The sequence below is a fragment of the Gymnoscopelus microlampas genome, assembly GCF_963454915.1.
Source record: "Gymnoscopelus microlampas genome assembly, chromosome: 13".
Lineage (NCBI taxonomy): Eukaryota > Metazoa > Chordata > Actinopteri > Myctophiformes > Myctophidae > Gymnoscopelus > Gymnoscopelus microlampas.
The window spans coordinates 33,845,031-33,861,927 of record NC_139950.1 but is presented as its reverse complement, the minus strand read 5'-3'; the positions used below and the strand labels follow the sequence as shown (position 1 = coordinate 33,861,927).

General features: G+C 47.0%; 1 protein-coding gene across 1 annotated transcript in view; it reads left to right on the top strand.

Moving 5' to 3' along the window:
• The window catches only part of LOC311059312 (ankyrin-3-like), a gene marked incomplete at its 5' end in the record, with an annotated part of 137,587 nt that overhangs the window by 111,208 nt on the left and 9,482 nt on the right, over nt 1–16,897 (top strand). The window contains 6 exons of the mRNA XM_084077117.1: nt 954–8,207; nt 9,319–9,393; nt 9,894–10,025; nt 10,912–11,055; nt 14,211–15,774; nt 16,437–16,602. Coding sequence (XP_083933243.1) covers nt 954–8,207; nt 9,319–9,393; nt 9,894–10,025; nt 10,912–11,055; nt 14,211–15,774; nt 16,437–16,602 — 9,335 coding nt within the window. The remainder of the gene's footprint in view (nt 1–953; nt 8,208–9,318; nt 9,394–9,893; nt 10,026–10,911; nt 11,056–14,210; nt 15,775–16,436; nt 16,603–16,897) is intronic.

The following is a 16,897-nucleotide window of genomic DNA, read 5'->3' as shown; positions in this document are numbered from 1 at the left end:
TATTGAACTCATGTAGAATAAAAGCATTCTTTTGGGTCTTCCTTATTCTTTAGTGGCCATTTCACTCTTATTGGCTTTGTGATTGTGTGCAGCTGTGTATATCATATTGTACTATTGGGTTGCACTTTACATTAAGTTGCCTATGGACCACAATTTGTCAATATCTACACTGGCTTGTTGCATTCAATATTGCCACTATACTGAGTGCGCTGTAACAATAAGCAACATTGAGGGACTATCAGTTCTGTTTTCATTCAGCCATGCCCATTTGATAATGGATTGATTTGTTGTATATCTTACATTTTGTGTATACTTTACCAAATTGTGTACTTGTGTACTTCATGTTGAAATTGATATAGAAACTGAACGGGCATGGTTGGCTGATAGTATCTCCATTGTAAAGTGCAATCTCATATTTCTTTCTAAATTCAAGGCCAGCAAGGTGGTGTTTTTCTTTATTAGTGATCTACACTTGTGGGGTCATATCTGGCATTGAAAATGAACCAAATGAAAGTATAGACAGTGTCTATACAGTGTGTCAACCATTTTGTAAAAAGGCAATATAGAAAAGAGGCAAACAGATAAAGCACATCAAAAGTCAATGGAATATTTGCGTAATTGTTTTATCATTCATGTCATTTTTTTTGTCATTCCACCATTATGTAAAGCATTTTTTTGTTTCTGCACATGCTCCATTGTTAGCTATTAGGTATTCTACAGTACTTTATCATTAATGAACAATTTGAGACCACCACTACCATTCCATCCTATTTAGATAAAAATTCAAGTTTCTCAAGTAAACAATGAACAACTGTTGTTGCTATTTTCGATTAATGCTGTCACTGACTCACTCACCTTTCTCTCTCTGGTTTTTATGTTTTATTTCACGTTATTGTTCCGTTCAATTTTTACGTTTTGTTCCTTATTACTTTTGGTTCAACTTGTTATTCAAGAAACACCTGATCGAAGCCCGACGAGAGCACAGCCTACTGGCTACCCTTACAAACCTGTCTTTTCAACGAGATCTTATCAGGCGTGGTCGGCTGTTCCTGTCGCCGTCCCTGGTCAAGCCAGGTCTGGGTTTGGCTCCCTCTCCAGTTCGTCATCCAACACGCCCTCTGCCTCTCCACTGAAGTCCGTATGGTCCATAACCTCCGCCTCCCCCATCAAGACCAACATCCCCGGATCCCCAGCCTCCTCTGTCAAGTCAGCCAGTGACATAGCCTCTCCCATACGCTCCTACCGGACCATATCCTCCCCGATCAAAACCGTGGTCCAGCAGTCCCCGTACCCGGTTCAGAACCCCAATCTCCTGGCCTCGCCAGGGAAAAGTGCCCCGGATCCTGTATCTGTGAAAGGACTGGCAGCCTTGTCTGCCAGGACTTCCCCTATTATCACCCCTGGAGGGGGGAGTTATCCTCTGGAGAGGTCGTCCATAGCCATGACCCCGCCAACCTCTCCCAAGTCCTCCCTGAACATATACGGCTCGTCCATGCCCTACAAATCTGTTGTGGTGGGCTCCAGTTCCACAAATTCCTCGCCTATAAAAACTGTCCCCGGTCTCTCCTCTGTCCGGTCACCTGCAGATGCCTCAAGCCCCACTAGGAACCTGTTTGCCTCTCTCTCTTCACCCCTTAAATCTAACGCTCCTCCTAGTGCAGCTGCTTTGATAAATGGAACTGTGTCCCCTACTCACTACCGCTCCTTATCCCCTAACTCCCTTCTCACCAGCAGTTTACAAGAGAGAATACAGGCAACCACTAATGCAGCAACGACAAGTGTCAACGCAGCCTTTGACGAGGTTGAGAAAACATTCAACTCTTGCTCTGCAGGTTATGGCACCCTGAAATCCATGTCCTCTTCTGCATCCTCTTCCTATCAGTCCATCAGATCCTCTGCCTCTAGTTCCCTCTATGCTCTGAGATCCCCAACCAACTCCACCACTGTTGTGACGTCCAGCACAATGACTGTTCCTGTGTACTCGGTTATAAATGTGCTGCCGGACCCACAGTTTAGGAAGCTCCCTGAGGTGTCAAAGTCAAATGCTGCCCTTCTGTCCCCTCGGAAGACATCTCCCGCTGAGGCAAATGCTCAGTTGCAGTCTTCCTTAGCCAGGACTCTTTCACCTGTCAAATCCCCACATTTTATGTCCCCTGCTGCCCTTAAGTCAACCACCACTTCGCCAATGTCATCTAGTCAAGAGATACTGAAGGACGTAGCCGACATGAAAGAGGACTTGATCCGGATGTCAGCAATTTTACAAACAGACACGAATTCCATTGCCAACAAAGGATTTCAGTCTGATTCACCCAAAGAGGCTAAAATGGAGGATGAGGAGCCATATAGGATAGTAGAGAGAGTGAAACAGGATTTGGTTAAAGTCAGTGAGATCCTGACTAAAGATGAGGGCAAGGATGGCAGGGCTTCACTATCCAAGGGTACACTGGATGATATACAATACTCCAAAGTACCAGTGGAGCAACCGCCAAGCAACTGGAGCTATCCACCAAGATATGAGACAGTGGTTCCTCAAATCATAACAAAGCCAATAGCAGACAGAGATTTTAATTTATCCAAAGTGGTTGACTACCTGACAAATGATGTTGGGAGCAATTCTTTTTCCAAAATGGCTGACTCAAAGCTTAAAGCAGACGAGGGCAAGAGGGAAGGAGAGGAGAAGCAGAAACGTGTATTAAAGCCGGCAATGGCAGTGCAGGAGCACAAGCTCAAAATGCCTCCAGCGAACATGCGCTCCTCAGCCTCAGAAAAGGAGCTCAGTAAACTAGCAGATGTGCTTTTTGGAGCAGACACTGTGCTGGATTCCCCTGATGACATCTCACATGAGCAGGATAAGAGCCCCCTCTCAGACAGTGGCTTTGAGACCAGGAGTGAAAGGACGCCCTCTGCCCCTCAAAGTGCAGAAGGCATGGGGCCCAAGGCCCTTTTCCAGGACATTCCCATGCCTCCAATGATCACTGAGACTAGGACTGAGGTAGTCCACGTCATTAGGAGCTACGAGTCCCCAGAGGACAGCAAACAGACTGCTATGGAAGAGGCACGTGCCGTCAGATTTAATGATTCTGAACCTAAAGTTCATCTGAGTCAAAGCACATCCACACCAGACCAAAACAAAGGCTATCAATTAAAAGTTAGCCCTGACGATGATCCGATGGGAAAAGGGATGAGGGTGAAGGAGGAGACTCATATCACCACCACCACTAGGATGGTGTACCACAAACCTCCTGGCAAAGAGCCGGCATCTGAAAGGTGTGAGGAAACTATGTCTGTCCATGATATAATGAAAGCATTCCAGTCTGGCAGGGACCCTTCTAGAGAGCTGGCTGGGCTATTTGAACATAAATCTTCCTGTGAGGAATCATCACAGAGAGATTTTGAGGACATTAACTCTAAACCCAAGGTAGAGAGAATAATTGAGGTTCACATAGAAAAGGGCAACAAAACAGATCCGACAGAGGTCATCATCAGAGAGACTAAAAACCAACCAGAGAAGGAAATGTACTATTACCCAGGAAACAGGCAGGAAGAGGAGGAGCCTGAAGAATCACTTCCAGGTTACCTCGAGTCCTGTAGAGTGAACACACCCATGTCACAGGAAGAGGACAGCCGTCCTAGTTCAGCCCAGCTCATGGCAGACGACTCATACAAAACCCTTAGGTTACTTAGCCAGCAGTCTGTAGAGTACAATGAGGATGAGTCATCAGAGCTTAGGGGGGAATCTTATAACTTTGCAGAGAAAATGCTTCTCTCTGAGAAACTTGAACAGTGTCATTCTGACACAGAGGAGTACCTGAGGGATAGATCTCGCTTTCACTCGCCAGACAGGAGCAGTCACAGTGAGGGTAGATCCAGTGTGCCAAGGACAGAATATGTCTTCAGGTCATCTAGAAATGTTTATGACAAATCTGGGAGAATGACCAATGTAGATGATAACTTTGACCAAATGACACTTCTTCAGTATTCCTCTGAGCCTGGCAGCCCAAAACACTCAGTTTGGATGCGTGTGTCAGAAGACGCACCGATTAAGCATAGAGAACAAATCATGTATGGAGATAGAGTTGATAGGACTGTAAAAGAGGCAGAGGAAAAACTCAGCGAGGTTTCTCAGTTCTTTCGCGATAAAACAGAAAAACTAAATGATGAGCTGTCATCTCCTGAGAAGAAATCCCGCAGGTCAGATTTCAGGGAAACACGATCAGGGCCCAGCTCTACACACAGTAGCCCTGAGAGGTCAGCTTATAGGAACGCGGGCAGCGGGGAAGAATGGAACCGAGAAAGACTTAGAGACAGATTCGGCTCTAATGACAGGAAATGTGCCAGCTTACCTAGCAGCCCAGAGAGGAGAGTTCTTCTGCAGTATAATGATTCTGACAAAAGAAAGCAGGTAGATGGAACATCGCAGGGCAGCACAGGTGAAGCCCCTAAACCTTATCAAGTGTCATCTTCCAAAGTCAGTGCAGTGAGGCTAAAGTTTGAACAAGAGGGTCAGAAGCAAGAGATAGCTTCTCAGTGGGGTCAAAATTCAAATCCTCCGGTCAGGAAACTCCAGGAAAGTAACATGCCTGCGTATCAAGTTTTTGCTGGCTCAAATACGCCTAGAACACCGGACAGTCCGGGAAACCAGAGGAGAGGTCTAGATAGTGAGTATAATAAGTTCTCTCCCAAACATGGCATCAGTGGAAAGGAACAGGATGACAAAAACTTGTTCAAAAGTTGGGAGGGTCAGGGAAATGAGAACTATAAACCCCAATCACCAAAAACGTCTCACTTAGTGCACGAGACAAGGAAAGATGGCAATAACAGTGACTCACAAAGGCAGGAAACCACCAAGAAAATAATCTACACAGAACTTGTGGTCCGAGAAAGTCCGAAAAGCAATGGCAGTCTAAAAAAAAACTCGGAATCACAAATTCCTGTTAGAGTGCAATCAAATTTCCCCGAAAACCGCCAATCAACCTCATTAAATACCTCTGTTAAACCGTGTGATAGGGCAGGGTCTCACATACCTACTCCAGTAGCTAGAAATCGGTTACACAGTGGTTCCGAGACCAACAGGTCTTCATCGGTAAGGAAATCCACTGATTCATTAGATGCTAGCCATTCAAATGTAGTGTGTAATGGTGTAGAAGGCGATGAAATTGAGTATTTAGATGATGTAACCCCTGTGATTGTCACGGAGGGCTATAAAGATATCAAACCTTTACCAGTTTATGTTAGCATTCAGGTAGGCAAGCAGTATGAAAAGGAAACAGCCACCGGCCAGCTGGGAACTTACAAAAAGATAGTGAGTCACGAGAGTAGGACCATTCATGAGACCAAGGGTGCATTTTACACAGTTAAACAAAAGCAGCCGCCGTCGCCTCAAAGAAGTCCTGAAGATGACACACTAGAACAGGTGACATTTATGGACAGCTCTCGCAAGAGTCCTGTTACCCCTGAGACACCCAGCTCAGATGTGAGCCTGGCCTCTAGAACGCCAGAGTCTGTGATAGGTTCTATGTCCGGCACGCCAAGCCCCATCCCAGAGGAGTCTGAGTCAGACGATGGGAAGACGTTCATCTTCAAAGGGCCGCCAAAAGAAAAGAGCAGGCCATCTTCATTAGAGCCATCCAGTAGTAAGCAGGATGCATCGAAGCAGAAGTCCAAGGACAAAAGAGTGGCTTATATCGAGTTTCCCCCTCCTCCTCCTTTAGAGGCAGAGCATTCGGACCCTGAGAAAAGGGGATCCTGTGCCTCCTCTGAGGCGGAGACTGAGATGATGGAGGTGAACCTCCAGGAGGAGCATGATAGACACCTCCTTGCTGAGCCAATCATCAGGGTCCAGCCACCGTCACCCATCCCCCCTGGAGCCGATGACAGTGACTCCAGTGATGATGAGTCCGTCTTCCATCCCATCCCTGTAAAAAAGTACACATTCAAAATGAAAGAGGAGGGAGATAAACAGCCAAAGATTAAAAAAACGGAGAAAAATGGAAATGGAATTCCCACGGATTCGGGGATCAATGGCATCTTACAGGGGGAAGAAGAGGACTTTGATCAAAATGGCAATGACCAGTCGATCACTGACTGCTCCATAGCAACCACTGCCGAGTTCTCCCATGACACAGATGCAACAGAGATAGACTCTTTAGATGGTTATGACCTTCAGGATGAGGATGATGGGCTGAGTGAAGACCCTAAAACATCTAGCCTTTCTACTGATGGCAAAATGACTGACCGCTCATTCAGTCAGTCCAAGTTAGAGGTGATAGAGGAAGAGAAGTGTGAGGAAGGAGGGGATAATGGAAAGACAAAAAGTAGCACATCTGCGAAAAACAGTGAAGAAGAGGAAAAGGATTACACCCTTGAAGGAAGACACCCAGAAAGACAGACTTTCCCAGATAACTACTTTGGCTACCAGCTGGAAGAGGAGCTGAACTCCACATTTAAGACTTCTGCCACAAAAGGTCTCGATTTTGACCCCTGGTCATCCAAAGGGAATGACAATGATGGGGTTTTTGAATCAAAAACAAAAGACGAAAACCCCCAACCCTTTGGCTTGTCAGTAGAAGACAAGTCACAGGCCACCACGCCTGACACAACCCCTGCTCGAACGCCGACTGACGAGAGCACACCAACTAGTGAGCCTAACCCCTTCCCCTTCCACGAGGGGAAGATGTTTGAGATGACGCGCAGTGGTGCTATTGACATGAGCAAGCGGGACTTTGTTGAAGAGAGGCTTCAGTTTTTCCAGATTGGTGAGCATTCCTCTGACCCTAAATCAGGGGACAAGGGGAGAGGGGTCAAGAACCTGGGGGTAGTTTCCTCTCAGGCACAAACAGGGGAGAGGGGCACAGTAGAGGGGTTTAGAGACACCACCACAGACAGCAGCACACCAACATCACCACCACCAGCAGCAGCAAAGTGCGGCCCTGTACAGACTGGCAATGGCACTGGCACTGGCTGTACCGGTTCTGATGCCCCAACCGGTGAAGCCTTAGCTGAGACGGCCTCCTCGTGTACGATCACGGCCTCTAAGGTCGATCCCAAATTACGCACCCCCATTAAAATGGGCATTGCTGCCTCCATAACTGTGAAAAAAGACTCGGGGGATCCAGCAGAAGTTAAAGTTGACATGTCAGAGGGTCAGATAGTGCCAGAGTATGTTAGCATAGAGAGTCAGACCAATAGATTTGCTGAACCCAAGTTGTCAGAGAGGAGAGATTATCCTGCCGAGAACTGCAACAACAACAACAACCTGGAGTCGTCCAGTGTGCAGGCCAACTACATCCAGTGTGGCAGTGTGGTGTTTAATTTGCAGTCATCCTCTGAGCCCACACTTCAGAAAGCCAGCAGAATAGAAGCTCTAAGCTGTAGGGATTCAGACGACAGAGCAGATGGAAGCAGGGGTAGCCAAGCTGAACAGAGGAAGAGTGAAACAATTAAAGAAAGCGAAGTGAAGCAGCCAAAGTCGAGGCTCCCAGTAAAAGCTTCAGGGTGGACGTTCCACACGCAGGGGACAGCCATAGGTAAACAGAAGCCCAAACAAGCAGTGAAGGCTGAGGTGAGGAAGAGAGCAGAGCCAGCCATAGCCAAAGTAGAGCCCAGGTCCAGAATCCCAATCAAGGATGTTAAAAAGAGCAGCACAGCTGCCACAGCCAGCTCCCTCATATCCGTTCAGGTCACATCCCGGCCTACGAGGGCATTGGACCCAGAGAGAGCAGCCATACAGTTGCCCTCGAGGCTGCCACTGAAGGACAGGCATCAGGTCAGCAGTGTCACAGGCGAGGCATCAGGCAGAAAGGACAGTCAGGTGAACCCTAGCGAGGTTTGTAAGCGCACCATCGAGTACTTTAAAGGGATTAGCGGGGAGACGCTAAAGCTGGTGGACCGGCTGTCAGACGAGGAGAAAAAGACGCAGACAGAACAGTCGGAGGAGGACAGCACCTCCCGGAGCACCTCGCTGTCGGACGCCTCCCAGCCCTCCCAGCCTTCCCAGCCCTCCCAGCCCTCCCAGCCCTCCCGCTCATCCAGGTCTGGTAGAGGTTCGAGGGCTGAGGCCGGGGCCGCGTCCGTAAGGGCAAAGGCGGCGGCGACGGACAGGGCCTCCGGCAGTGAGAGAAGCAGGAGGAGTAGGCGGACTGGTGGCAAGGAAGGCAGTCAGGCAGTCACTGGGCCTCGGGCGCCCCCCGTCGCGGAGATCAAGCCTAGTTTGTAAAACTTTAACACTATGTTTAAAATACATCTATATATTTATCTCTCTATATACATATCACTTTTAGTTGCATGATGTCGTGATCGTTTGATGGATGAATTGATTGGAATGCCTGTGGCGTGTTTTTATATTCTCTTACACAAACAGTAGCTGTCATTTAATTTGTATATATTGTTTTGTCATCGCTGTACTGTTTATTGTATTGTCCTTGTTGCCAGACCCCCCCAACCCCCAACCCCCTTCCCCACCCTCTCAGGCCTGTTCAACCCCCTCGTAGTGGTAGTAAAAGCATGCCAGTAGTAGTGACTGGGCCTACGGCACAACCAGTCTCTTCGTGGCGACCCCCCCCCCAAGTCTGTCTGTCTTGTCTGTCTGTGCAGGGTGGCTACTGAAAACCTGCTAATGTAGCAGTCCCTATAATCCATGTTTTGAGCTATGTTACACAACCTAAATATGTGTTAGCACACACACAATGCTGTCTGCATGTTAACATACAGTAGCAGTCCGACATAGAGTTATCCACCTTAGTGTTGTAGAATTACATCAGTCTGTTGTAGAGCGTCATCTTATTCTCCTGATATGTTTTGTGTGGTTCTTATGACAGTTTCTGCCTGCCTTTAGGATACACATATTCATAGAGCTCCACATATCCTATTAACACATTTTAGTCTGCCATAATGTGTCTAGTGCTGTCAACACTTTTCTTGCCAACCTGGGAAACTATTGTATATGAACACGAAGTGCCTGTACTCTGACCAAAGACTAAATATGCCAGAGTCTGTAAGTGCACGTACCAGGCTTTGAATACAATGCATTTTCAAGCGTTTTAAAATCAATCTTAAGGTTACCCCATATTTTCCTCTTGATACAAAAAACAGGTGGCCAGAAAAGTGAGATCTATCTATCTATCTATCTATCTATCTATCTATCTATCTATCTATCTATCTATCTATCTATCTATCTATCTATCTATCTATCTATCTATCTATCTGTACATCTATCTATCTCTATATCTATTTTATATTTTATCTCTCTTACATTTCACTGAGTAGGGCAGAGGAACTGTGTGAACTGTGTTGATTAATTGTTGTCCTGTGCTACCCCAGGTCCCCAGAGCCCCTGTGAGAGAACAGACCTGCGCATGGCCATTGTGGCCGACCACCTGGGATTGAGCTGGACCGGTGAGAAAAATGCTGCATTACTCTCTGTCTGATGTTGTCTCTTTCTTTTTCCCTTTCTCTCTCTCTCTCTTGCTCTCTCACTGTGGCCCTTTCCATCATCTAGTTTTCACGTTGCCCCTAAATGAACCAAGCCCTTAATACTCTACTGTTGGCAAAGGGTGCCATCTACTGGCTAAGACAATACATTGCACAGATTTGATTCTAGGGACAGGTTATCAAAATGTAGAAATACCATAACAGTAACACATTGTAAAAAAAAACTAAACAAAATAAAAAACAGTGGGTATTTCTTTGGTATTAGTAAACATTTTTACTAATGCCATTAATGCAATCAATCATTCAATCAAATGTTATTAAGGACTGGACACATGGTCCATAGCAACATACAAAATAATATACAAATACAAAGACACCTTCTGAAGACTGGGACTACAGTTATGCACAGAGCCTATTGGTTGCTGATTTCTATTGAGTTGCTCTACTGTATGTGTGCATTGCAGAGCTGGCTCGGGAGATGGACTTCAGTGTGGATGAGATCAACCACATCCGACTAGACAACCCCAACTCTCTGACAGCACAGAGTTTCATGCTGCTAAAGAAATGGGTCAGCCGTGATGGGAAAAATGCCACTAGTGAGTTCATATCTCTAACTGATATTGTTTTATTTTCTTGCTTTTTCAACTCCTGTCTGCTTTCCCCCACCCTCTCTCTCCCTTTATTTCCCTGCCTCCTCATTTGTAAGTCCCTTTAGAGCTAAAGATTGCACCGCTGTAACAAATCACACCTTCATGTCAAGCTTCCTAAATTCAAGGTCTCTTTCACTGTTCCAAAATCTATCTGGGTCAGAGTGCCCCTTCAACGGATATGTTTCCCTCATTGGTTGTTCTGTCTATCTGGCCTCCTTCAACATCTGCTCTCTCACTCCCTCCCTCTCTTCCCCTCATCTTTTCAGAGCAAAATGACAGTGAGGATAGTTGCATTCATTTAACTTGTGATAGGACAAGGCAGCAAGATTTGTGATGCAGCTGCATTCCCATTCAAAGTGCTGCTGCTTGCTTGTGGTTGAGTATGAGGGCGGATGAGGCATATCTTTTCCTTTTAGGGTTCACAAGTCCTCAAGCACCACTCAGGACAAGATGTTCTGGACAACAGAACAGTCAGTCCTAGTATGGCCTACTTAGCCTCAAACCAGAGAAAAAGAACAAGTATCTTTTTACTATCAACTACTGCAATACTATCAGAAAATCGCATGTTATGCTGCTATTTCTGCTATTTGTTGCCTTCAACAATAATAATATCGGGATTGAATAAAACTTTGGTTGAAAGAATGGATGCTGAAGAGGCTGAAAACATTTTCGCTAAAATAATCCTGCTGTCCCTCGAAGCATAATTTTGCAGGACTGTGCACTGAAAAAAAGGCGCTGTAGCCTGCCTATAATTAAGGACCCATACCCAGCTCTTGTTTCATCTTTGGACGAACTGACTCAGCACATTTTTCTCTTTTCTTCTCCTTCACAGCGGATGCCTTAACTGCGGTGCTGACCAAAGTCAATCGGATGGATATTGTGACTTTACTGGAGGGCCCGATATTTGACTATGGTAACATTTCAGGCACAAGAAGTTTTGCCGATGATAGCGCTGTTTTCCGGGATCAGGCTGATGGTAAAGTTTAGCTCTATCTAGCTGACCTCTTACCTCGTCCTGCTGCCTCCTGTTGTATTTCATTTTGTGCCCCACAATCTAATGAACTGTTTCCCAAACAATGGGTCGGGGGCCCATTTTTGGGTCGCGGACCCATTTTTATGGGTCGCGAGTAAATATCCCCTTTTTTCTTTTGTTCCCTACAATTTCTTAAAAGTATTATTTCAAAAGATTTTCAAACATACAAAAAAAAAAAAGATGTAGTGATAATAGCTGTTCAACAAGCTCACATTACATCGTGATGTGACGCGTTGTGAGCCTGTAGATCTGCTATTTTCACTAGTTTGGGCCCCGGAAATCTATCTAAAATCAAATTTCTCATCTGAGTCTCGAGCTAAAAGGTTTGGGAACCACTGATCTAATGGGCCAGTTTCCTAGGCATGGATCATAGATAGTCCTAGACATAGGTTGCAGATATCTTTCAGTGGTGATCTCTAGAGAAATGTACTGTATTTCATTTCTTTTCTGGGATTTGAGCGTCTCGATAACTGGCCCCTAGAAATCCCAGAACTGAGTCCCTTGCTTTGCAATAGAACGTGTTTTGCCATAGAAATAGCTATGGCCTATTTCACTTTCTCTGGTATAATTTCCCCTTCCTTGCGTCTTAATTTGGCTTATACCCATTTTCTCAATAACGTTACATTTGATTTTGAGGAAATACTAGCGTGCATGGGATGATAAAGGCTTGACCTGGGCTATTCAATACAATTGTGCCTATCCACCTGTTGGGTTGACTGAATTTGGCCTGCCATGAAATGACTACAACTCTGATGAGTACCATGTTCGGTGTTACTCATTAGTACTTTTTAGACTCTTGTTCAGGTGAATGTTCATGTATAAATCTTAATATGACTATATACTATAATATTCTATACCTAGCGGCCACAAACAAACTAAAACTCAATGTCAGGAATCCCATTCTAACCAAGTGCACGCTGTAACATGCCGCTTTTACCTGTTGTTCAGTAACCTTTGACTTTTCATTAAAACAACTGTTTTTAGCAAGCCTGTGATTTCCCTAATGCATGCCTGTGTGAACTCTAGTGTGTTCACCCTGTAGAGTGCACTCTGTTCTGTTCAATCTCTAGCTCCTCATTTAGTTTAGAGATCTCTTAGTGCTCCTCCACTTCCTCTGAGCCTTCCCTGGATAGATGAGAGCGCCTCTTCCTCTACAAAAGCAGACTGCCTCCTCCTCTTCTTCCTCCTGCTGCTGCCTCCCATCATACCCCACCCCCCTCCCAGCAGTATTCACATGCGCTGGCAACAGCCCATAACATACTCTTAACATATTAAGAGTCATGTGCTGTTGATGTCCTTTTGTGTACCATTCCTCCATTCCCCACCTATCCCACCCCCATACATACTGTGCCTCAAAATCAGCCCTCAGTCAAGCCTCTCATTCATTCACTGTCTTGTTATGCTAACACATTTTAAGACCCCTTGAGTCTGTGCATTTGTTGTTTTTTATCTGTTCTTTCTGTTGTCTCCTTTTTTCTTTTCTTTTGACCTTTCATTTTTCTTTTCTTTGTGTTGCATATGTGCCATTTCCTTTCACCTTCATCCTTCCCTGTAGTTTGCCTCATTGTCCCTCTCTACCCTCACAAAATGTCAGAATCCGCCCCATTGGCTCCTCTTTCCCCAACCACTCCCCCTCCTTCCCCCTCCCTTACCCCTACCTCGGTGCCCTGCTCCTATCCCATGTCCCCACGACGCTCTCCGAGTTACGAGTCATCCATTTCTCTCCTTGACCTGGCACCTCCGCCGCAGTTTCGGATGCTCAGGGGCGGCAATGCTGACCCCGCCTACCCTCCCACTGCCACGTGCCACTGCTCCAGCTCTCAGACGGCTCCCGCCGACCCACGACAGTCTGCTTTCGTCCCTTTCACACCCCACCCTTCCTCCCCCATCCCTCTCATATCGTCGCCTTTACCTGCCACCCCGGCACCTCCCTCTCCCTCTCCATCCCCCACTCTGGTCATGCCCCACTCTCCCGCTCTCACTCCGTCTGTTGTCCCTCCAGCTCCGTCTGATGCCGTGCTGGACGTTGGCGATGCAAACTCCCCTTTTCCTTCATGCACGCCAGTTACGTCCTCTCCCACCGCAGTCCCACTTGAACCTGCGACCGCAGTGGCCACTGTCCCCTCTACCCCTATACCTGCTCTAACCATGCCATCCTCCCCCACTCTTTTATCCTCCTGTACCCCATCTGAACCTTTACCGGCGTCCTCCAGCCTCTCCCTGCCCTCACCTGGGCCCTCACCGTCTGCCACTCCATCCCCGGGGACCCAGCTGTGTGCGTCCTGCCGTCCTGTCTCCCCTTCCCTCTCCTTGGCCAGTCTCCCTCCCGTGTCACCCTCTGGATCTCGTTGTCCCAGCCCCGGTCCCTCCTCCCCGCCGCTCCGCTCCCTGTCCCCCTGTCCTCTCTGTCAGTGTACCTGCGTGACCTCCGTCCCCCCTGCTCCCTCCCTTCCTGTTGACCCCTCCGCTATGGAAATATTCATCTAGCTCCTCCTTCCACATGCCTCTCCTGCCCCTGCTTGTCCTCTTCCACGTCTTTCTCTCATCTCTCTTGTGTCTCATGTGAGCATGTAACTGAACATCCACTCAAATCGTAACCATTTGCATTCATCCCATTGCACCCTATGACTATTCAGGCCTTATGTCCCTAGTGTGTCTCACATTCAATGACTTATCTCACCAAAAACACTGTGAGTGACCCTGTACTTTTAACAGCATCACAAGATAAGAACAAAATCTTGCCTGCTAAAATACTGTTAAAAGATTTTTTCCCCCCCAATATGCTTTTATCTTTTACCTTTGTGTATGACATGAGCAAGCTCTATAGTAAAGTCATTATTTTATGCAGTGCATCTGTTGCCGTATTGCCCGTATGGCAACGAATCATTGTGGCATCAGTATCACTGTTGTTAATGTATATCACCATCTCGTGGTTGCTTGGATACATGCTATACACTCCAGTCTCTGTGTCATTGTCCATGTCATGAGGTGTGCATGTGTTGGTGTCTGTGTTTGACTGTGTGCATGGGTCATACTCTGTGTGTCATGTGCTTGTGCGTGGGTGTTTGTTTCTACATTTGTCATCCTGTCACCAACAGATTATCAGAGCATCCTAGCGGAGCTGCAGTCCCCCGCCGCACTGCACTCCAACCCCCACTTCCTGGAACCTGAACTCCCCGTCACCCCCAACCCCACCCCTGCCCCGCACCACCATCCCTACCATTACCCCGACCCAGACACCCCCGTTGCAGCGAGCCCCCAACCTCAGCCTCTGCCCTGGAGCCCAGAGATAGAGCCTGGTAGTGGAGAGCCGGACAGTCCCCCCCGGAGCCCCCCCAGACCCTGTGAGCTCGCCCTTGTCTTTGTACTCCCTGACCCCATGCCGCCCGCCGTCACCAAGCCTCACATCGCTCTGAACGACCAGCTGCTGCTGAGCGAGGAGGAGGACAGGTCGTGTCAAGAGGCAGAGGTCCAACACAAGGCCAAGTTCTTCTCCTCTCCTGAGAGGTATGAGTCAGACAGAGAGATGGCTTACTCTACGTCTTCCGACTCAGTGTCGCCGGTATTGTCGGTATCACCTCTGACGCCCGACAGAGTACAACAGGGGGATGGAGGAGGGCTGACTCCCAATGGAGCAACAGAGGAGCAAGGTGTGAACGCAGGTGATAAGGAAGTGACAGAGAAGCCAGAGGAGGTTGTAACCATGGCTACAGCAGAGTCAGTTGAGGGAAAGGGCATGGTGAGACGAGAAGAAGTAGCGGAGGAGTGGACTGAAAAGGCTGAACAAAGGAATGAAGCAAGTGAAGGAAATAGTGAGTCGATGGCAGTAGACGGGCCTACACTGGCTCTGGAAAATAACTTTACTGCAGAAGACAGGGGGGCGTCCGCAGGGGTGGGGGGAGTCGTGATACACAAACAGCTCACAGAGCATGGGAAGGTGGAGACAGTGTGTGGGGCTGAGGCGATAGAAGAGGTACATACTCTGATAGAAGAGGATCATTTGACAGAATTGGGGCACAAGGTGAAAGACAACAGCACTGCAATAGAAGCAGAATCTGACTCAGAGGTTATGGAGGAGGGGACCGAGTGGGTTGATCAAACAGGCCAGGTACTTAAAGGGAGACGTTCAGACGCAGCAGGGGAGAGTGAGGAGAGAGACGTGGGTGAACGTGTGGATAAAGAGAGTAGAGGGTTGCCAGTTAGCAGTGAAGGAGAGACCCAGGTGATTGAAGTTATCGTGACGGGGGTAGAAGGCTCACCAGAGGGGCTCGAGGCCTGTGAGGAGGAACAGGCCACTCCCCTAGACCTCTCCCCTCAGGCCTGGGTCGTGGCGCTGGCGGACCTCCAGCCCAGCAGCTCGACTTCCAATGAGGAAGACGAGGAGGTCAGTGGAGAAAGAGACGACGACGAAGAAATAGAGGAGGAGATCCGATCTCTGCTGGAGGAGGTGAAGAGGGAGCTAGGCTCGGAGGACACGGAGGAGGAGGGCGAGGAGATGACGGAGGCCAGGGTGCAGGATATTCTCAGTAAGGTGGAGCAGGCAGAAAAAGATATGTGTTCATTTCCAGCAGGTTGGCAGAGCGAGTCATCAAGCGTCAACGTGGAGCCACCCACGCCGGGCCGAAGCGTCAGCTCGGACCTGCTGGAGAGACAGGAGAACAGGTACACAGAACAGGTTCTCCAGGCTGTGTTCAGTGCTACCATAATGTCGGCATACGCTGTAAAATCCCCAGGGTTAACTTAATTCACTGTGTACAAATGGATGAATTAACGCTGTGGATTTTACTCTGTATGCTGACATTATGGTAGCACTGAATGTTAGTCATTTACAAAAATCTAATCACCATCTCGAATTGAGGTCTATTTGTTTAATTTTTTGATCTCAAGGTATCTTGTAAAAGTGTTTGTCAATTTCAATGTCGGACTGTAGAAAGTGTTACATTAATAACAAATAATTATAATACTACTACTATGTTTGTTTTTTAACCCATTAAGACCAGGGAAAGCATCTGTGTCATTTTAGATTTCTTTGGCTATTAGAAATAGCAGATATAAAGCTCATAGCGGTGCACCGAGTGCTGTAAGCAAAGATTTGAGTTACAAAATGTTCGCTTAAAAAAATATATATATTCAAAGATTTGCACACATTGCCGCACTATGAGCTTGTAGATTTGCTATTTTTGAACAGCCAAAGTATAAAATAATGGTTATAGCTCAAATCTAAAATGACACAGATGCGTTCCCAGATTGAACGGGGTTAAAGCAGCTCTAACAAGGTCCCTCTGTTCAATCTCACTAATGATTCCTGACCTTGCCGACCACAGCCAAGAGAACTCCAGTGACTCCATCACTTCCTCGTCCAGGGTCGAATCAGGGAGATCTCGGCAGAACGGCGACCACTTACAACACTCACCTCATGGCGGCTCGCAGGAATCATCCAATGGCAGAAGGAACGAAGAAGGAACGCTGGTGTCTGAGAAGAAAGTCCAGGTAATAACACTACTGATTAATACGACAACTTGTGCAGTGGTATTACGTGGAATACAGGAACACATTCCCCAGATTCTACATATTCATATCCAAAATGTCAATATATATAAATATATATATACTGTATGTAGGAAAATATAAATAAAAGCCTGAATATATATTATTTTTAAGCAGATCCTTAAGTTCACAACATGGCGCATTGCAAATAGTTGTGAGGTTGTTTGTCGCCTATGTTCACCTTTTTTTAAATAGGGCTTCATGATGTATTTTTGTAAGTGGGAGACATCAACTTTCT